The sequence below is a fragment of the Heterocephalus glaber genome, unplaced genomic scaffold, assembly GCF_053883595.1.
Source record: "Heterocephalus glaber isolate CG9 unplaced genomic scaffold, H.glaber_assembly_v1.0 deba00001504, whole genome shotgun sequence".
NCBI classification, from domain to species: Eukaryota; Metazoa; Chordata; class Mammalia; order Rodentia; family Bathyergidae; genus Heterocephalus; species Heterocephalus glaber.
The window spans coordinates 2,120,487-2,141,975 of NW_028258324.1; the positions used below are offsets into that span (position 1 = coordinate 2,120,487).

General features: G+C 37.0%; 1 protein-coding gene and 1 pseudogene across 3 annotated transcripts; one reads left to right on the top strand and one right to left on the bottom strand.

The window, feature by feature from the left end:
* The window catches only part of LOC106008794 (vomeronasal type-2 receptor 116-like), a 195,361-nt pseudogene that overhangs the window by 23,955 nt on the left and 149,917 nt on the right, over positions 1–21,489 (bottom strand).
* On the top strand, positions 4,306–5,110 carry LOC101711811 (acyl-protein thioesterase 1-like). 3 transcript variants are annotated; one of them, XM_087186018.1, is made up of 3 exons: positions 4,306–4,517; positions 4,561–4,642; positions 4,729–5,110. In XM_087186018.1, the coding sequence occupies exons 1-3, from the start codon at positions 4,352–4,354 to the stop codon at positions 5,099–5,101; spliced, it is 621 nt and encodes a 206-aa protein (XP_087042144.1). In that variant the 5' UTR covers positions 4,306–4,351; the 3' UTR covers positions 5,102–5,110. The 3 variants fall into 3 exon arrangements, with proteins under 3 accessions (XP_087042144.1, XP_087042145.1, XP_087042146.1); XM_087186019.1 differs by having other exon boundaries at positions 4,310–4,454; positions 4,516–4,642; XM_087186020.1 differs by having other exon boundaries at positions 4,310–4,451.

Below are 21,489 nucleotides of genomic sequence, written 5' to 3' on the forward strand. Positions count from 1 at the left end.
ACTCCTAGCTTCTGGAGTGTGGTCATTGCATCTCACACCTGCAGTCAGAAGGTCCTTCATCTCCAGGCCTTTGTAGAGACATCTGCGTCCAGACCCAGAGTTCCACCCTGCCATGCTCCACCTGAGTAATTTTGCTCACACCACAGGGTAAAGCTCTGCATCTGCTTCTCTTGGAAGTCACTTGGACTTCCATTCCCCACAAAAACCACTCTGAGTCCCTGAAGAGTCCTAACCAGGTGGGACCCAGCACTGTGCAAGTGAGGCCTGTGCTCAGCATGCTTGGTGCAGGGCCTCCTTGGGGCTCCCTATGGGTGTTTGGGGGGCTCTCCCTCCTGATCACTGCTTCCCTGTATTAGGAGATGTGGAGCAGCCTCTCCTCTACTAGTCAGTCTCCTGCATAAACCCAGAAATTAATGTCAGGCTCAGGTTTAGGGTAAGGCTTAGAGGGTTATAGAGTAAGGGTTGGGATTAGCATAAATTTTCAGTTTAGAGTTTCCTAAGTAAATTATACATTCAATTTAAGTTTATTTATATGAGCAGGATATTTTTGCTTCATCTTTTCTTGACTTTGCAGTATTTGAAACAATAATTCAAAACATACATAGGCAAAATATGATGCATTTTTCATTTCTCTAAAATTAAAATAATTTTCTTATATCATATTATCATATTCATTCCAAATGGTCCCTAAATTATAGTAATATTAAATTCTGACATATTGATAAGCATTACTAAATGTACACAATAACATCAACTATATACAAAGCTTATGAGTTTGATATTTGTGACAGTGCTAAGGTCACACATGCTTTCATATACTGAGAATATTAATCTTTATTCGGTGTGTGTGCTTTATACAACTTAAATCACTTTATCATTTGTGGTTTTGCAATTTTATATAAGAAGTTTTGTTCATGCCGGGGATTTAGCTCAATGGTGCTGCCGCCTGCCTCGCAAGCTCAAGGTCCCGAGTTCAATCCCCGGTACCCCCTCCAAAAAAGTTTTGTTCAATCCTAGATTAACAAGTTATTTCCCATATACCTTTTGAGTACTTTACAGTTTTATATTTTTGTCCTAAATCTGCTTTGATTGCACATTTGCTAATCTGTTAAGCAGAAATAAGATTTAAAATAATCAGGTTTCTCAGTTTAAAGAAATAAATAATGGCCTCTTTCTCTTGTATGTATTCCCACTCTTATCAAATCTCACTTTTGAATAAAGCAAAAATATTTCTTGCAATTTGTAAAACTTTAACATATATGTAAGTTGCCCCAGATTTAGACTTTAAACAACTGACTCTTAACATGCCATATGCACTGAGAGGGAATATTTCTCCTGTTTACTTCTTTTATATGAGATTTGTATAATATAACACTATCCTCTGTTTTTCACAAGTAATTATAGAATTATTTTTATCAAATTTAATTGATTCACTGGTATTATAAATACAATTAAATCAGGATATAATTTGAAGGAGAATTCATAACATATCACATCATCAAATACAAAAGAGATAATTCCTGTCTGTGTTTTGAGATAATCTTCTACAGTTTTATTTGTATGTATTATTCTACTTTTATTGAATTGCAAATTTTTCATCAATTCCTGGATATTGCGTAGAAGAATTTACAAGGTAGGATATAGAGATGGCTGGTGGTATGTGAGACCTTTTCTGAAAGTCAATGAAGTGATTTCTTTACAGTGATGTGTGAGGAGATATTTTCTCCAATAAAACAATATATTTCCAGAGAGTGAATGGAGAAGCAGATTGGAATGTCTAGTTTTGTTCTTTTAACCAGTCATTAGGTATATTTGCAAAAACATTAAACAAAGTCCATATTTTCATTAAATACACTTTCTAAAGGTAGGTCCTTCTCTAAAATGTTATAATATTCGTGTCATAAGTATATTCTGCTGTTTTATTTCATTTTATTGTTTGGGTTTTTTTTGGTACCAGAGATCGAACTCAGGACCTTGTGCTTGCGAGGCAGGCAGTGGCACCACTGAGCTAAATCTCTGGCCCATATTCTGCTGTTTTAAATCCATTATAACTACACTTTGAATTTTTTTCCATTTTACTTTCTAATATAGTAAAACATATTAAAGACAAAAGACCTTTAAATTCCTTTTTAGTTATTTTGTGTAAACAGATTTGAGAGAAAAAGGTATGTGAGTTATTTCTTTGTAATTTGTATTGTGATTATGAATCATTTATCTTTATTTAATTTACATAGATTCCGTAAGTATTAAAGCTATGAGAAACACTTCAATTGTTCCAGTAGATCTTGTCTTTGGCAACATAGGTCTTTATGTCATTGTTTTAAAATCTTAATTTTGATGCCTTCATCATTTAAGAATATTGATTGGGTCTCTTCCATTCCAATCTTTAGGTCACTTCTTTCCCTTTCCTGTCTTTCCCTGTGTTAGTTATTTTTATATTGTTGGGTCAAAATAACTGACACTCATAAGTTAAAGAAGAAAACTATAGCTCACTGTTTCTAAGATTTCAGTCCATATTTGGCTGGCTTTGATCCAGGGCAGCATGGCAGAAAGGCATGGCAGAGGAGAAATAATCCATGGCAGAGTAGTCAGGCAGAAGGAAGCAGTCAGCCATCCTTTCCTTTCTTTTTCTACTCAGGATACAAGTCTACTGGTTGGTGCCCCCACACACCCAGAATTATGCTAAAACAATCAGTGGTCTAATCCAGTTATCATATACCTGTGCTCCAGCCACCTACCAAAAATCCCACCTACAAGAGCATAAGGTTTTTCAGGGGGCTGGGGATTTAGTTCAGTGGCACCGCGCCTGCCTTGCAAGGCACGTCCTGCCTCTCAAGCACAAGATCATGAGTTCGATTCCCAGTATGCGGGAGGGGGAGAACAAGGCATATCGCTTCTGGCCCTTTGGCTAAGATCAAGTGTAGTATGAGGTTTTTCAGGGACATATATATTTCTCTCTCTCTCTCTCTCTTTCTCTCTCTCTCTCTCTCTCTCTCTCTCTCTCTCTCTCTCTCATAAAACCACACATGAACATTTAAAGAACAGTGGAGATGGTGTGGATTCTTGTTCTACTCCTCATCCTAAAACTTTTCCTCTACACATTCTCCATCCACTTTCATATGTGTCAGGAAACATATATGCTTTATCAAGGTATGAAGTCCATTTTGATTTTGTGTTCTTAAAAGATATTTATGAAATAATCAACAGAATGAGTTTCAGAAAATGTATTGATATATTAATACCAAGATTTAAATAGATTAGTCTTTTCTTTGTTGTTTTTTCTTATCTCTGATAAGTTTCAGATTCTGAACCATCTCTATTTTTGATGAAACAAACCAATATCACACAATCATGATATAGTTGTTTTGGGTACTGTGGTTTGAACTTTTGACCTTGCACAGGGTAGGGAAGCATGCTGACACATAATCAAATTCCCAGATTAAAAACTATTTTATAATACAACCTGTCTTTCACTAGGCAATGTTTTATTTGGGATATAAATATACTTAGGCATAGGTGTAGTAGGTCTTTAATTGACTTATCTTGTAAACACCTTACCTAGTTTTAGATAAAAATTGCATAAACCTTATGAAATGAGTTGAACAGTTTTTTTAAAATTATTTTCTACTTTTTAAACAATATATACTAGAAACTACTCTGAAAATACTGTCTAGTGAATGACATAAAAGTGTTTTGCCACTGAGATACATAAAGGACACTTTGAATTTTTATTTTTCATTGTTGATGACACAGAGTGCCATTAATCTTCCCAGAGTACACTCCAACTTGTGATCCTTCTTCCTAAATCTGCTGAGTGGTTTGGATTACAGACATGTGAGACTGTTCCCAGCTGAATATTTCTTAAAATTTTCATAGAACCATTTGCAAATACACAGGGAATGAATATAGTGAGGCAGTTTTTCTTTTAACTGTCATTTTACTTGCTTACTTGACAACTTATTTCAGCCTCCAGCATTCCCCTTTTTCTTATAATAAATTTAAATTTTTACATTTTTTAAGAATTTATTCACTATATAAAATTTATTAAATCATAATTTTTGTATTTTTCTTTTTATCTAAAATATCCTTGGTTTGCCCAGTGGAGAGGTTGTATCTGGAATCCCATGAGCCAAGAAGTGGTTGCAATGGATCTGCAGTTCACAGCCAGCTGAGGCAGATTATGAAGACCCTCATTCCAAAATTAAAGTTGTCATGATCTTTAGAATTATTGCTTGTTTTTCATTTTATCTTTTACTATCTCTGCTTTTTACTTGTTGCTCCATGTTTGTTCATCATTCAAAAAAGAGTGTGATCCCTTCCGCTTCCGACGCGCTGTCCGCGGATCCGGTGGATGTGCGGCAATAATGTGTCTGCTCCAATGCCAGCCGTCATGCCCACCGCCCAGAAAGCCACCGCCCGGGTTATTTTCCTTCATGGATTGGGAGATACTGGGCATGGATGGACAGAAGCCTTTGCAGGTATCAGAAGTTCACATATCAAATATATCTGCCCACACAGGTATGCCTGTAACATTAAATATGAACATGGCTATGCCTTCTTGGTTTGATATCATTGGGCTTTCACCAGATTCTCAGGAGGGTGAACTTGGAATTAAATGGGCAGCAGAAAATGCAAAAGCTGGGCCGGGGATTTAGCTCAGTGGTTCCACCGCCTGCCTCACAAGCACAAGAATCCAAGTTCAACCCGCGGTACCAAAAAAAAAAAAAGCATTCCTTCCAACAGAATTATTTGGGGAGGATTTTCTCAGAGAGGAGCTTTATCTTTATACACTGTTATAACCACACAGCAGAAACTGGCAGGTGTCACTGCGCTTAGTTGCTGGCTTCCACTTTGGGCTTCATTTCCACAGGGTCCTATCAGTGGTGTTAACAAAGATATTTCTATTCTCCAGTGCCATGAAGATTGCGACCCTTTAGTTCCCCTAATGTTTGGTTCCCTTACTGTTGAAAAACTAAAATCGTTGGTAAATCCAGCCAATGTAACCTTCAAAACCTATGAAGGCATGATGCATAGCTCGTGTCAACAGGAAATGATGGATGTCAAGCAATTCATTGATATACTCCTACCTCCAATTGATTGATGACACTAAGAGGCCTTATGTAGAAGTACACCAGCAGCATTGTAGCAGAGTATAAACTTTTTCCCATTCCCACTCTTAAAACTTCTGTTTGCAATGTTAAAATGTTTTGCAGACTTTGGTTCCCTCACAGCCCAGCCCCTGAATGTGTGCTGCGGAAGCTCTGTCCTGCGTCTTGGTCCAGGGAAACATGGGATTTGGAGGAGCCCACCCATGGTCACACCGGCAATGGCAGGTCTTGCTAAGTTCCCCTGGCTGGTCTTGAACTTGTGATCCTCCTGCTTCAGCCTCTCAGCATGCTCGAATCACAGAATGGCTTCATCATCAAAAGAAACAGAACTCAAAAAAAGAAAAATGGAAGAAGGAAGAGTCTTCAATGGAAAATGGATGAGTGCTTTTTGTTGAGAGAAATAAGGCACCCTGCTTAATTTTTCTGAATCCTTTTGTCTCACCAGGCTATAGCCAGACAATTGAGGAAATGGGGAAAAATCTACTGAAAAAGATTTAAGAGTGAACCTGCTAATTTCAAACTTTATTCTTTGGCAATAGATGAAAGTTCTGATGTGACAGATATGGTTCAACTTGCTGTTTTTAATTAGCAGTATTATAGATTATGGATACAGTATCACTGAAGAAATGGCTTCTTTGATGCCATTAAAATACAGCTAAATTGGGGCTGGTGATTTAGCTCAGTGGTTCTGTCACTTGCCTCTAAAGCACAAGCACCAGAGTTCCATCCCTGGTACCAAAAAAAAAAAACAGCTAAATCTCTTCGTTTGAAGAGTAAAAATGAAGCAGTAAAAATAACAGTGATTTTCTTCAAACTTTGTCAACATATCTGGTGTAGCCATAGTGGTACCCTTTGATAATTGGAAAAGACAAGGGGTTAAACTGGATGTAGTGGCACATGCCTATAATCCCAGCCCTCAGGAGGCTGAGGCAGGAGCATCGCTGCAAGTTCGAGGCTAGCCTGGGCTACAGAGTGAAACCTTGTCTCAAAAAAATAAATAAATAAAAGAAGGATTTATAAATTAATAAGAGATGACAAAATTGTTGCTGGCAAGTCACATTTAATAAAATAGTGCTGCATCATACATCAAGAAAATTCAGGGCCCAGGATTTAGCTCAGTGGTTCCACCTCCTGCCTCGAAAGTTCAAGGTCCCGAGTTCAATCCCTGGTACCAAAAAAAAAGGATGTTATGGGAAGTAGGTGTGGTGGTGCATGCCTATAATCCCAGTACTCAGGAGCCTGAGGCAGGGAAATCACCATGAATTGAAATAGTGAGTTCAGCTGGGAAGTTAGCTCAGTGGTGCCTCACCTGCCTTGCAAGCACAAGGTCCTGAGTTTGATCCCCAGTACCAGAACAACAACAAAAAGATGTTATGCAGATCATCATCAAAGCTGTGAATTTCATGAGGTCCTAGGGATCGAATCATCACCAGTTCCACGATTTCCTTAAGAGTAAGGATGCTGACTACGGGGACATCATTTACTTTTCTGAAGTGAGGTGACCAAGTTGGAGTAAAATGCTGAAAAGATTTTGTGAATTGCGAAATGATACTGTCATTTATGGAAATCAAGGAATTTGAAGATGAAAAATTCCTCACCAGTTTTGCTTTTTTTTGTTTTTGTTTTTGTTTTTTTGGTACCAGGGATTGAACTCAGGACCTTGCACTTGCAAGGCAGGCACAGTGCCACTGAGCCAAATCCCCAGCCATTATTTTTATTTGACTACTCATTTAAATGGGATAAATGTGTCATCAAGGTGAAAGTCAATGTATTTGTGCTATATTTCAATACAGTGTTCAATACTGTGTACAATACCATGTACAATATAGTGTACAAAATGGAGGGGGTGAATGGGGAAAAAGGGTGGGATGTACCATGTACAGGTGCAAATTCCCAATGATGAGTGTTATCATTATGTATGCCTAAAATGTACCAATAAATGTTTTGCTATAAAAAAGTGTTTTGCAAATACACATCAATGATATATAATAAATAATGTTTCCTTGTGGGAAATTTATGATCTTTAAATTTGTATACATGTATTTGTATAATGTGATCCAGAATATACCAGTATTAAAATAGGTGAGGCAGCTAGGTTCTTTTTCTCAAATATAATTCAGCAAAATAATAAAATACTGCAACAAGATTTTTTTATTACATCATTTGAAAATTACCAGTATGCTAATGATAATTTCTTCAGGTAAAATGAACAGTTCAGGTATAAATGATTTATGAATGCTGTGACTTGGTCTATGGATTTATTCCAAAATTGTTTAGTCACCATTTCAAAGTCTGTATTTTTCTATATATGTGCATTATACGTAATGATTGCAATACATAAGAATTAGATGTTATTACATTATTCTTGCTAATAGGGATAATGCTTTTGTCAGTAAAGAGTAACATGGCTCTCTTCATTTAATGGTCCCTTTATTTGGGGGATCAGTTTTTCTTTTCCTTGATGGCATTTCTTTTTAATATTTTCTTTTCTCAAAAAAAATGTTTTCTTTCATGATTATCCTTCATAACAGATCAAATGTATTGCCTCCCTGCCATATACATCTACTGTCAATACATTCTAAATTTGACATTCTGAATTGCAGACATGTGGTATTTGAAATCTATATAACTTTAATAGAAACCAAACATTACTTAAATTTCTTATATTATATATTTCAAATAATTATACTTTAGTTCAAATTTAGACTTATTTATTTAGAATTAAGATAATAAAATCTTATTTTTTTCTGTAAGCAGTTGAATGAATAATTAGATCATATTCTGGTATGTACAGAAATATTTAAGACTGATTTTAAAGCTAATTTTTATTGAGTCTCTTTGCTGCATTACTTTTCTGTACATATGTTTGAAACCCACTACTGTAGAAAACAATCCAGTAGAAAAAATTGCTTTTTTTTTTTTTTTTTGGCACCAGGGATCGAACTCAGGTCCTTGCACTTGCGCAGCAGGCAGCGAAACCACTGAGCTAAATCCCCAGCCCAAAATTGCTTTATTTTTATCTGCCAATGGTCTTATTTGAAATTTTCACTTCAATTTATTTTTAAAAATTAGTTTTTTGTGCAAACACAAAAACAAATCATTTGATTTTAAATAGTCAGAATTTCCAGATTAATAGTAAAAAATTATTTGAAAACAAATTTGGGGGTAATAAAGGTTAATCAGAACCCTATAAATATGGAAGAGTTACTATACAGTTTTAAATGTAGCAAAAATATATACTTTATATTTCTGAACTATGTTAATTTTGTGCTGTATTTCAACTTACCAAAACAATGTTAAGAATACATCTTTACGGTGCTAATTGATAGTGGAAGTAATCTGGTAATGGACTACATAGGATGTTTATAATGAAGCCATATGTTTATGTGGATTTAAAATTTTTAAACCATCATTTACTATGTCATTCTCCTTTACCTTGAAGAACTGTAGACTTATTTCAGTTATACAAATCAGTATGGTCTTATTTACAGGAAGAAATAACCCATTGAAATGTTGTGCTGTAATGTGGGACAATGTAAATGTTTTTCATGGTTTCTATCAATGTGAAATAAAATATAATTCTGACCTCAAAAAAAAAGTGATTGTTTTTTCTTGATGAAGAGTTTTCCTAAATGGATTTTATTAAAGTTATATATGTAACTCTAAATGTTTTTTTATTTAAAAAATTTGACACTCAATACTTAAATTATTAATCAACTATAGACATTTATAAACTCATTTAACGACTGGGTGTTTTTGTTTTGTTTTGTTTTGTTTTGGTACCAGGGATAGAACCACTGAGCTAAATCCCCAACCATGACTAGGTGTTGATAAAAGGTCCTTCTTTAATAATATAGTTTGCATCTAAAACACAGGGAAAGTTAGCAAAGTACCTCACTTTTAAAGTGTGTGCTTAGAGGGCATAATCCTGAAATCCAACTCCTGTATAGAAAACAGAAAAAAATACCAGATTTCTAAAGTTATACCTTTTCTATAATTTTTAACTTTTCTGTGTTGCAACCCAGATATTATTTATACTTCAGAATTGAAGGTAAAACTCAGGTTGCAATTGTTTATTTTGTAAAAGTTTTCTCTGTTTAGAATAAACATGAGTTTTCTGTTTTATAAACATTCTAAGTATCAGAATATTAAATACATAAGAATGAATAATCCAAACTCAGAAGTTCTTGGAACATACACACTCAAGCAAGAGCTTGCATTTAGATTTTAGAAAAATAAAAATAATGCAAATATAGATGCCATGAATGAAACAGTCACAAAGTATTCATGAAGAAGAGACAAAATTGACCACCTTTAATTTTGAGATCCTACAAAGCAAATGTTAAAACATAAATGACATAATAATGGCTATTTTCATGCTAATAAAGTGATATTTGATGTTATCAGTCTGTACTGTTTCTTTAGGAGGTACAGCTACAGCACCATAGGCAAAATTTGCATACATGCCAGGTGTGATGGTGCACAACTGTAATCCCAGCACTTGGGAGGCTGAGGCAGAAGGATTGCTATGAGTTTGACACCAGCCTGGGCTACATAGTGAGTTCAAGGCCAGCCAAAATTGCAGACAGAACCAAAAGAAATATTTAAGGGACAGCTCAAGAGGTCATCAAAGGAAATACATAGAATCTGCACAGTGTGATGGCAAGTTTTAAACCTAGCCCAGTGCAATACATTTCAAATGCTATTCTCTTCCCTCTCCCCAGTTCCTATTCAAAAACGGACATGGGTTTCAACATGGCCATGTCTCTTCACTTTCCTCTTCTATCTGACTGATAACAAACCCACTCCATTAATAAATTTTATTTCCTTGAAATACTGTATCTTGGGGGCCGGGGATTTAGCTCAGTGGTTCTGCCGCCTGCCTCGCAAGCAGAAGGACCTGAGTTTGATCCCTGGTACCAAAAAAAAAAAAGAAAGAAAGAAATAATATACCTTGGACAGATCATTTTCCACCTTTACCTAGCACTTCACTCTTTTGTGTAGTTCTGTCCTCTTTGATTTCCTCTGTCAAAATCAAAATGACCCTTGAGATTTTATGGGACTTATTTCATTCCTGTGGCACTTCTGCTTATTTATGGCTGGTTATAAAATACATGTGCTGAAGACCAGAATTATTCCTCTAGCAACAGTGTCAAAGATCCAAGCCTCAATTCTGTGACCTATAATCATACACACAGACAGTGAGAGCTTCTGACAGAAAGGACCTTGTCTGCACATTAGATTCTTGAATCATCATAAGGGCCTTTTGAGGTGTATTCTGATTGGCCCTGGTTTTCCTGGTGAAGCAGCTGAAGCTTAGAAAAATGTAATAATATCTGAAGTTCTCATAGCTGGGAATAGACTGAAATGCATGCATGTCTCTAGACAGGATTTTCAGTCTCTCCAGGGGACTTCTTACTCTAAAGATTTAATTCTTTAATATATCATCCCTCCCTCAAGGGTGTCTGTGCACTAAACCTCAACCTGCTCTCATGTTCCCACTTGCAAGATGGTTGCTGTTTTAGACATCTTGAATGGGAATAATTGCTTTCTTATTCCAACCACGAATACAACTGCTCTGGTCTGTTATCCATTCCTATGTCAGAATGTCACATATAGGGCAGGCAATTAAAGAATGAAAATGTACTCTACAAATTTTGAGGCTGGAAGGTCTAAGAGCATTGCACAAAAATCTTATGAGACCCTCTGTGCTTTGTAATACAATGTGGAATAGCAAGTAATCGTGTATGTAATAATAAGAACAAATGAGTACTGTTTTTATAATGAGCCCACTCCAGTCATAATTTCCCCACTTTCATGTTAATAATATCATTCTACTCAGGAGAGAAAAGCACTCATGTGCCTATCCCCTATTATGGGTCCTGTATCTCAACTGCCTTTGATTAAATAATTCAGTTCCCAAAATATGACTTTAGAAGGCATATTGACTATCACAAAATGTGGCTGATTTGAAATCTGTGACTTGAGCCATGAATAAGTTCACAATATATGGATATCTACACTATGCACTTGGACACAGAAACCTCAGTGCCAGTCTTTAGTTATTGCTTTATTCTTAGTGACCTAAATAGCATCCAATCATTTCATATTCATCACTTTTATCTATTTAAAATAAATGTTTCTCATTATATCAAACACACAAGAAACTAAAACTCATATCAATAATAAAACATTTGCATGAAGGACCCAAGGTAGACTGATGTTATGGCTTATACCTACATGCCCCCCAAAGCCTCATGCGATCACAGGTGGGGCCTTTCAGAGATGGCTGGATCTAGGGTGTATGACTATGAATTAAGTGTGTGTGAGTCATGTGTAAATACCGAATAGTTTCTCTGGTGTGAAAAACTAAAAGTGTAAATAAGGATCAAAATGTATCATTGATATTGTGAAATAGGAAGAAAAGGTCTAAAGGAGTAGGGGAAGTGGGAGGGGTAGGGGAAAGAAAAGAAAGGAAAAGAAAAAATAAGAGAAAAAGAAAAAATGGAAACAAAGTCTTTGTAAATAGGGAAGGGTGGGGGAGATGAAGGGAGGGCAGGGGAATGGGGAAAAAATAAGAACCAAGATACATCATATAAAGGTGCAAGTTCCAAATGATGAATGTAACTGTACTGAAAAAAGTACCAGTAAAGTCAATGGAAAAAAAAGTGTGCAATAATTAAATTTGTCAATGGATTGCTTTTCCATAGTTCTGGGTGTGGTTGATAGGAAAGTCCACACTGGCAGTCGGAGGCACCAACCAATAAATACGCTTGTAGCATCAATGAAATAAAAGGGAAAGGGAGGCACCATGCTGCTTCTTTGCTGCTTTCTGCCTGTCCTGGATGGACTATTTCTCCTTTGCCATGCCCCTCTGCTCTGCCACCTTGCCTTGTCGGCTGACTATGGATTAAACCCTCTGCAAAAAATGAGCTAAAATAAACTTTTTCTCATTGAACTTGTGGGTGTTGAGTACTTTGTCTCAGCAATGAGGAGGTAACTAAGACAACTGAGTAGCATTGTTTTACTCATTATCAAAAGGTCTTATTGGGCTGGGGATTTAGCTCAGTGGTTCCACTGCCTGCCTTGCAAGCTCAAGGACCCGAGTTCAATCCCCATTACAAAAAAAAAAAGGTCTTATTTAGCAAGTGACTGCAAAACTTTATTTTTTTTAATTCTTTTATTGGTACATTTTAGGTATACAATACGTTTACATTTATCATTGGGTGCTTGTACCTGTACATGATGGATCTTGATTCTTATTTTTTTCCCCATTACCTGTGTGCTCTTCACCCCGTCCACCCTTCCCTACCTACATAGATTTCATTTCCATTTTTTTTCTTTTGTCATAATTTTTCCTTTCTCTTCTTTCCTTTCCCCTTCCCCTCTCACCACTCCTACAACTTTGGACCTTTTAATATATAAAATTATCAATTATTTGTTTTAATCATTTTAATCCTTATTTACACTTTCAGTTTCTCACACTACAGAAACTATTTGGTATTTACACATGCGTGTCCTATTTATTTTACTTAAGAGTATGGCCTCAATATGTATCCATTTAGCTATAAATGTCTAGTTTCTCATTCTTTATGGCTGAGTAGTACTCCATTTTATTTTAAAAAACACATTTTCTTTATCCAGTTTCCAGTTGATGGGCACTTGGGCTGTTTCCAAGCTTTAGCTATTACAAACTGTGCCGCTGTAAACATGGGTGCACATATATCACTGTGGTGTGATTCTTTTAATTCTTTGGGGAAGATAACCAGCAGGAGAATAGCTGGGTCAAATGGGACCGCTAGTCTAATTCTTTGAGGTATCTCCATACTGACTTCCACAGTGGTTGCACCAGCCTACACTCCCACCAGCAATGGAGAGGGGTTCCTTTCTCTCCACACCCCCGTGAGCATTTGTTATTTGTTGACTTCTTGATAGCAGCCATTCTTTCTGGGGTGAGGTGGAATCTCAGTGTTGTTTTCATCTGCATCTCTTGAATGATGAGTGATGTTGAACATTTTTCATATATTTATGTGCTGTTTTTATTTTTTTGTCTGAGAAATGTCTGTTCATTTCACATGCTCATTTTTTAATTGGCTCTCTGAATTTCAGGGTCTCTGATTTTTTTCAATTCTTTATATATTCTAGATAGAAGTCCTTTGTCTGAGATACAGCTGCTAAAATTTTTTCCCACATTGTAGGTTGTCTCTTAGCTCTGTTGGTGGTTTCTTTTGCAGTGCAGAAGCTTTTTAATAAGATGAGATCCCAGTTGTTGATTCTTTATACTAGTTTCCATGCTACTGAAGCTTTGTTCATAAAGTCTCTTCCTATGCCAATGTCTTCAAGAGTTCTACCTAACTTATCTTCCAGCAAGTTTAGTGTTTCTGTCTTAATATTTAGATCTTTAATCCACTTTGATCTTAGTGATAGGTAAGTGCATGGTGGTAGGTATGGGTCTAGTTTTAATCACTGGCAGATTGAAATCCAGCTTTTTCAACATCATTTATTAAATAGGCTATCTTTCCTCCAATGAGAGTGGTTGGCTCCTTTGTCAAAGATGAGGTGGCTGAGTATGTTTGGAGTTGTTTCTGCATCTTCTAATCTATTCCACTGATCCTTGGATCTGTTTCTTTGCCAGTACCATGTTGTTTTTATCACAGTAGCTTTGTAGTATAGTTTCAAGTCAGGGATTGTGATACCCCCTGCCATGTCTCTGTTGCCTAGAATTGCTTTTGCTCTTCTAGGTCTCTTCTGTTTCCAAATGAATTTTTGGATTGTTTTCTCTAGTTCTGTGAAGTATATTGTTGAAATTTCAATTGGCATTGTATTAAATCTATATAGTAATTTTGGAAGTATGGCCATTTTCACTATATTGGTTCTTTCTACCCAGGAACAAGGGATATCTTTCCATTTTCTTATATCCTCCTCAATCTCCTTTTTCAGGGTGCTGTAGTTTTCACTGTAGAGGTCTTTTGCTTCCTTTGTTAGATTGCTTCCTAGATATTTCATTTTTTTGGACGCTATTGTAAAAGGAATTGTTTCCCGAATTTCTCTCTCAGTGAGTCTGCTATTTGTGTGTAAGAAAGCTGTTGTTAGATGTTTACAGAGTCTTCCACCCCAAAAAATCAGAATACACATTCTTCTCAGCTGCACATGGGTCATTCTGCAAAATAGACCACATACTCACACATAGAACATGTTTAAGTAAGTGCAAAGGAATTGAAGTTATCCCCTGTATATTATCAGACCATAGTGTGATGAAATTGGAGATCCATAGCAAAAGAAACTCAAAAAATTTCATAAACACGTGGAAATTGAACAACACACTTCTGAATAACCAATAGGTCATAGGGGAAATTAAAGAAGAAATCAGACAGTTCCTTCAACTAAATGACAATGACAATACAACATATCGGAATCTATGGGACACAATGAAAGCAGTCTTACGAGGGAAATTCATAGCAGTGAATATGCATATTAGGAAAACAGACGAAGCCCAACTAAACAACCTGATGCTGAACATCAAGCTTCTAGAAAAAGAAGAGCAAGACAAACTCAAAGCTCATACAAGGGAGAAAATTATAAAGGTCAGAGGAGAAATCAATGCAGTGGAGACTAAGAGAATGATACAAAAAAATCAATGAAGCCAAGAGTTGGTTCTTTGAAAGAATCAACAAAATTGACAAACCTTTAGCCAATCTTGTCAGAAAAAGGAAAGAAAAGGCCCAAATCCATGCAATTAGGAATGAAAAGGATGAAATTACAACAGACCCAGCAGAAATCCAGAGGACCATCAATACCTACTTCGAGAAGCTATATGCCAGTAAGATGAAATGGACAGATTCTGAGATACATATGAATTACCAAAGTTGAATGAAGAAGACCTAAAAATTCTAAACAACCCAATATCAACCAATGAAATTGAAAACACAATTTAAAACTTACCAACTAAGAAAAGCCCAGGTCCTGATGGCTTCACTGTTGAATTCTACAAGACATTTAGAGAGGAACTGCTGCCACTACTGTTTAAACTCTTCAATGAAATGGAAAGGGAAGTGATACTCCCATATTCATTCCTGGAAGCAAGCATCACCTTGATCCCCAAAGCAGAGAAAGACCCAGCCAAAAAAGAGCACTATAGGCTAATCTCACTAATGAACATAGATGCAAAAATCCTTAATCCTTAATGGCAAAAAGAATGCAGAAGATCATCAAGAAGATTATACACCCTGAACAAGTGGGATTCAGCCCAGGGATGCAGGGATGGTTCAACACACAAATAAATGAATGTAGTATACTGTATCAATAGAGCCAAGGACAAAAACCATATGATCATCTCCATAGATGCAGAAAAAGGCTTTGACAAAAATCCAACATGCGTTTATGATAAAAACCAAAAAGAAAATTGGAATAGACGGTCTCTACCTCAATCTGATAAAAGCCATCTATGAAAAACTAACAGCCAATATCATACTAAATGGTCAAAAACTAAAATCCTTCATGCTAAAATCAAGAACAAGACAAGGAAGTCCACTATCACCACTCCTGTTGAAAATAGTTTTGGAAACATTAACCACAGCAATTAGACAAGAGAAAGAAATAAAAGGAATAAAGATAGGAAATGAAGAATTCAAACTGTCATTATTTGCAGATGACATGATACTCTATATAGAAGACCCCACGAACTCCACCAAAAATCTTGTAGACTTAATAACCATATTCAGTAAAGTAGCTGGATACAAGGTCAACACACAAAAATCAATAGCTTTCCTCTGCATGAACAACAGACTCGCTGAGACAGAAATAGGGCAAACAATTCTTTTCACAATAGCATCCAAAAAACTGAAATATCTAGGAATCAACCTAACAAAAGAAATCAAAGACCTCTTCTCTGGAAATTTTAGCACTCTGAACAGAGAGATCAAAGAGGATATCAGAAAATAGAAAGACATCCCTTGCTCCTGGATAGGAAGAATCAATATAGTGAAGATGGCCATATTTGCAAAACTGCTATATAGATTCAATCAATCCCAATTGAAATTCCAGCAGCATACTTCACAGATCTGGAGAAAACAATCCAAAAATTCATTTGGAACAAGAAGAGACCCAGAATAGCAAAAGCAATTCTAGGTAACAGAGACATGGCAGGGGGTATCACAATCCCCAACCTGCAACTATACTACAAAGCTACTGTGATAAAAACACCACAGTACTGGCAAAGAAACAGACCAGAGGACCAGTGAAAGAGATTAGAAGATGCAGAAACAATGCCAGACACACTCAGCCATCTCATCTTTGACAGAGGAGCCAAACACCCTCACTGGAGGAAAGATAGCCTCTTTAATAAATGGTGCTGGAAAAATTGGGCTTCAACTTGCCAAAGATTAAAACTAGACCTATATCTCTCACTATGCTCTAAACTAAAATCAAAATGGATTAAAGATCTAAATATTAAAATAGAAACTCTGAACCAGTTGGAACAGAGGTTAGGTAGAACCCTTGAAGACATCGGTGTAGGAAAAGATTTTATGAACAAAACCTCAGTTGCCCATGAACTAGCACAAACAATCAACAAGTGGGATCTCTTCTTATTAAAAGGCTTCTGCACAGCAAGAGAAACCACCAGCAGTGTGAAGAGACAACCCACAATGTGGGAAAAAATCTTCACCTGCTCTTCCTCAGACAAAGGTCTACTATCTCCAATCTATAAAGAACTTAAAAAGATGAGACCTCCCAAATTTAAAGACCTAATCTGAAAATGGGCATCTGAAATGAACAGACATTTCTCAGACAAAGAAGTAGAAATACCAAATAAATACATGAAAAAATGTTCAACATCACTGGTCATTTGAGAGATGCAAATGAAAACAATGCTGAGATTCCACTTCACTCCAGAAAGAATGGCTGCTGTCATGAAATCAACCAATAACAAATGCTGGCGGGGCTGTGGGGAAAGAGGAACCCTGCTCCACTGCTGGTGGGAGTGTAGACTGGTGCAAGCACTGTGGAAATCAGTATGGAGATACCTCCAAGAACTAGGACTGGAAGTCTCATTTGACCCCACTATTCCACTGCTGGGGATCTTCCCCAAAGAATTAAAAGAATCATACCACAGTGATATATGTGCACCCATGTTCATAGCAGCACAGTTTGTGATAGCTAAAACTTGGAAACAGCCCAAATGCCCATCAACTGGAGACTGGATAAAGAAAATGTGGTTTTTTTATAAAATGGAGTACTATCAGCCATAAAAAAATGAGAAATTAGAGACATTTATAGCTAAGTGGATGCACATTGAGGCAATACTCTTAAGTGAAATAAATGGGACACACATGTGTAAATACTGAATAGTTTCTCTGGTGTGAGAAACTGAAAGTGTAAATAAGAACTAAATGTATAATAGGTCATGTGAAATAGGAAGAAAAGGGGCAAAGGGGAAGGAAGTGGGAGGGCTAGGGGAAAGGATAGAAGGGAATGGGATTGGTGTGAGAAAATGGAAAAATAGGAACAAAGTCTTTGTAAATAGGGAGGACTGGAGGGGTTGAAGGGAGGGCTGGGCAAGGGTGAAAAACAAGAACCAAGAGAGACTATGTAAAGGTGCAAATTTCCAATGATGAATGTCATCATATTGTATACCTAAAATGTACCAATTATTAGAATGAATAATCGATAATGCAAAATAGGAAGAAAAGGTGCAAAGGGGTAGGGGTAGTGGGAGGGGCAGGAGAAAGGAAAGAAGGGAAAGGAAAAATGCTGAGAAATGGAAAAAATGGAAATAAAGTCTCTGTAAATAGGGAAGGGTGGAGGGGGTGAAGGGAGGGCTAGGAATGGGGAAAAAATAAGAACCAAGATGCATTATGTAAAGGTACAATTCCCAATGAGAAATGTAATTGTGTTGTATACCTACAATGTACCAATAAAAGAATTTAATATAAAAAAAAAGAATTCTGCCATGATTCTGATGGGCTTTCCTTTGTAGGTGATTTGTTTCTTTTCTCTAACTGCCTGTAGAATTTTGTTCTCCTGTTTGGTTTCTGGGATCTTGACTATTATATGCCTAGCTGTAGATTTTTTTATCATAGCTAGTTGTAGTTCTATATGCCTCACTTATCTGTATGTCTAATTCTTCACGTCTGTCTGGGAAGTTTTCTACTATTATTTCTGTGAACAGGATTTTTTTAAATCAATTGTACTTTCTCCTGTTTTTTCGTGGACTCCTATCAGTCTTATGTTATTCTTCTTTGCATCATCTAGCAGCTGCTGGACTGATTTCTTGTGGTCCCTTACTATTTTGAAGAGATCTCTGTTTTCATGGTCCTTCACCACAATCCTGTCTTCTATATCTGATATTCTATCTTCATATTCCCTTAATCTGCTCTGCATGCTTTCAATGGAGTTTTTAATCTCCTGAATATCTGTTTGAATCTTTTTTATGGATTCCATTTCTTTCTCATGTTGGGCAATCATGGTTTCCATTTCTTTCTTATGCTTGGCATTCATGGCTTCCAGCATGTTTCTGAGCTCATCTATTTTTTTATCAGTTTCTGTTCTAGAGCCTCTAATCATGTCTTTCACTCTGCTCACCATGTCTGTAGTTATCTGGGAAATTATTTCTGTTTTGAATTTTTCTAGAGCCTCATTCATCTGTTTAGTTACTTCCTGTGCTATCAGTTCAGGGTGTCTAGGTGGTTGATTATCAGACTTTTCCACCTGATTTCCCCCAGAATTTGCCTTTTGTGGGGTGGAGATCTGAGTTTGTGCCTTGCTTAAATGTCTTCTCATTTTTGTCTTTGGTGCTGTCCTTGGTTTAGTTTCTGGGTTGACATTTTGAAGTTGTTTATTGTAAGTATCTTTGTTGATGTATTTAGAACACTTATGGAATGGTTGCTTCTCAGAGGTGTCTTCCAGATATAGCTGGTCTTTAGGTTTTGAATCTCTAATGTCTCTGAGGCTGTCTCATTTTCATTATACCAGGAAGGACAGCTAATTAGATCAATCACAACACCTTAGCCCAAGTGATACAATCAGCAACACAATAGCATCAAGTACCTCTTAGAAAATGACATTTTGTGATAGTTATTAATCTATCACCTTTAACTGTGTGAATTAAATCAAAATCAAGGACCAACCCAACATATGTTTATAGTAAATAAACTCTTCAATATAGCAACTTTACCCTTCACAATGGGGAGTTAGAAGGCAGTGGGGAGGGAGGAATAGGTAAGTAGAAGGATAGGGGAAGGTTTTCAGTGAGTCCAGAGGGCACAGGCAAGAGAAGGAAAGAGAAGAAAAGAAAGACAAAGAAGAAATATGAATTAGAGGTAGAACAGGAACACAAAGGGAGATGAAGGACAATGTAGGACAGCAAGGGAGTGAGGCAGAGAGAGAGAGAAAGAAAAGAGAAAAGAAAGAAAAAAGAAAAATAATTTTAAAAGAGTAGCAAATAAAAAAATTAAAAATAAGAGCAAAAAAATAGTGGTAATTTTGAAAACAACCAATAAAAGATAAAAATGAAGGGCCTCCTTCAGGGTATGTCTCTGCTGTCACAATAGACAACATGGGCAGCAGTGTGCCATTACAAGTCAATGAGTCTCAGTAAACCAGTCACAGACTCATGAGATTCAGGCAGATATCTGGCTGCAAGTCCCAAGTTGAGTTCCCTGACCTCCTGCAGGGTTGAACTCTGCCAGGTTCTACTGCAGGTTCCAGCTGCTTTTCCCCTGAAGATAGTCCAGGTTCTGATGGGAGGTGATGATCCCTCCACCTTACCAAGCATGGTGGTCTGGTGTGCCTTTATTGCAAAGATTCTCTTCACTTTTCCAGTGGCCTTCAGTTTTCATCAGGGAGCCTGAAAGAGGCCCTCTCTCTGTTGTTCACTTCTGCAGCTCAGGACAATGGCCTTTATGCCCCCCTGTGACTCTGCAGTGTGGATCCACGTAGCTTTACAGCCATGGCGGGGGGGGGGGTTGGCCACAGCTAAGCTGGAGGCTGGTGGGCGTGCTCATGGGGGGTCCTTACAGTTTCGATCTTCTGGTCTCAAGTGGGCAGAGTGAGACAGACTGAGCAGGGCGCACTCAGCCTGTGCCTGCTCCACTCACGTGCACAGCTAAGCTCTGCAAAAATTTAAATACAGTGAAGTGCATCTTCCTGCAAAGTGAATAAAATGCAATATCAGCTTTCTTTATTGTGGCATCTTTATTAAGACTTCAGTAGACATAAAAACATTTTCTGGAAGAATATTTTAGGAAGTGTAGTATCATATAGAGTATACTTGGAGAGATAAGGACTTGAGTGGAATCTATGACACTTACCATGTCTCAGAACAATTTTACTGAAGCACTTGTCTGTAATTCTCTCTTCTGGCCATGTTTGTTCTTTCTCAGATTCATATCTCATGACTCTTGAATCTTTCCTCTGTAATAGGGCCTTTCTCTCTGTCTCAATTTATTTCCCAAAGCAATCATTTGCCCTTTGAGTTTATCATATCCACTGCCTACTCACACCTTTATTATGACTGCTATTATGAGGAGCATTACCAAATTTCCATCTGCCTTTGGATTGAACTTTTGGGGGGGGAAGTACTGGGGATCAAACTTGGGACCTTGTGCTTGTGAGGCAGGGGGCAGAACCACTGAGCTAAATCCCTGGCCCTGGATTGAAATATTTTTAAATTAATTTTATTGGTACATTTAAGGTATACAATATAATGACATTCATCATTGGAAATTTGGACCTTTACATAATCCATTTTGGTTCTTATTTTTTCCCCATTCCCCTGCCCTCCCTTCAACCCCTCCACCCTCCTTATCTACAAAGACTTTGTTTCCATTTTTTCTTTTTCTAATATTAATTCCATTCCCTTCTTTCTTTTCCCCTACCCTTCCCACTTCCCCCTCCCCTTTGCACCTTTCTTCCTATTTCACATTATCTATCATATCTTTTAGTTGGATTGAAATATTAAAAAGGAAGGAAAGGATCTGGTTCATCTCAGTCACCTGTGAAAGCCTTCTAAGTTCCTCACACAGTAAGTATTGTAGAATGAACTCTTGAGTGCTGCATCAAAGGTGAGCAGAATGGACAATACAGGAAGGAAAAATGGTTTCACTTGACAGAGCAAAGACATGCTACACACTACATGGCTTGTATACTTGCCTGGATATGTTCATATCCTAAGTATTTCACGATGTGAAAACTGAGGCACAGTAAAATCATCACAGTCCAAATGCACAAAGCTGTCTCCAGATTCATGCTAATGCCCACAATTAAATGTTGTGGCATCAAGAGAAAAAGATCACAAAGTTCTCCCAATCAAAGGTGCAGGGAAGGGAGACAAGGACTGTGCTTTCCCATGATGGCACATGGGCCTGATCATTTCCTTTTAACG

What these genes read in the sequence shown, in the direction of transcription:
- LOC101711811 (XM_087186018.1), top strand. Translation starts at nt 4,352, where the DNA reads ATGTGCGGCAATAATGTGTCTGCTCCAATGCCAGCCGTCATGCCCACC. An exon ending in CAAATATATCTGCCCACACA is followed by an intron (nt 4,518 to 4,560) that starts GGTATGCCTGTA and finishes CTATGCCTTCTT; the next exon opens with GGTTTGATATCATTGGGCTT. An exon ending in GCAGAAAATGCAAAAGCTGG is followed by an intron (nt 4,643 to 4,728) that starts GCCGGGGATTTA and finishes AAAAAAAAAAAG; the next exon opens with CATTCCTTCCAACAGAATTA.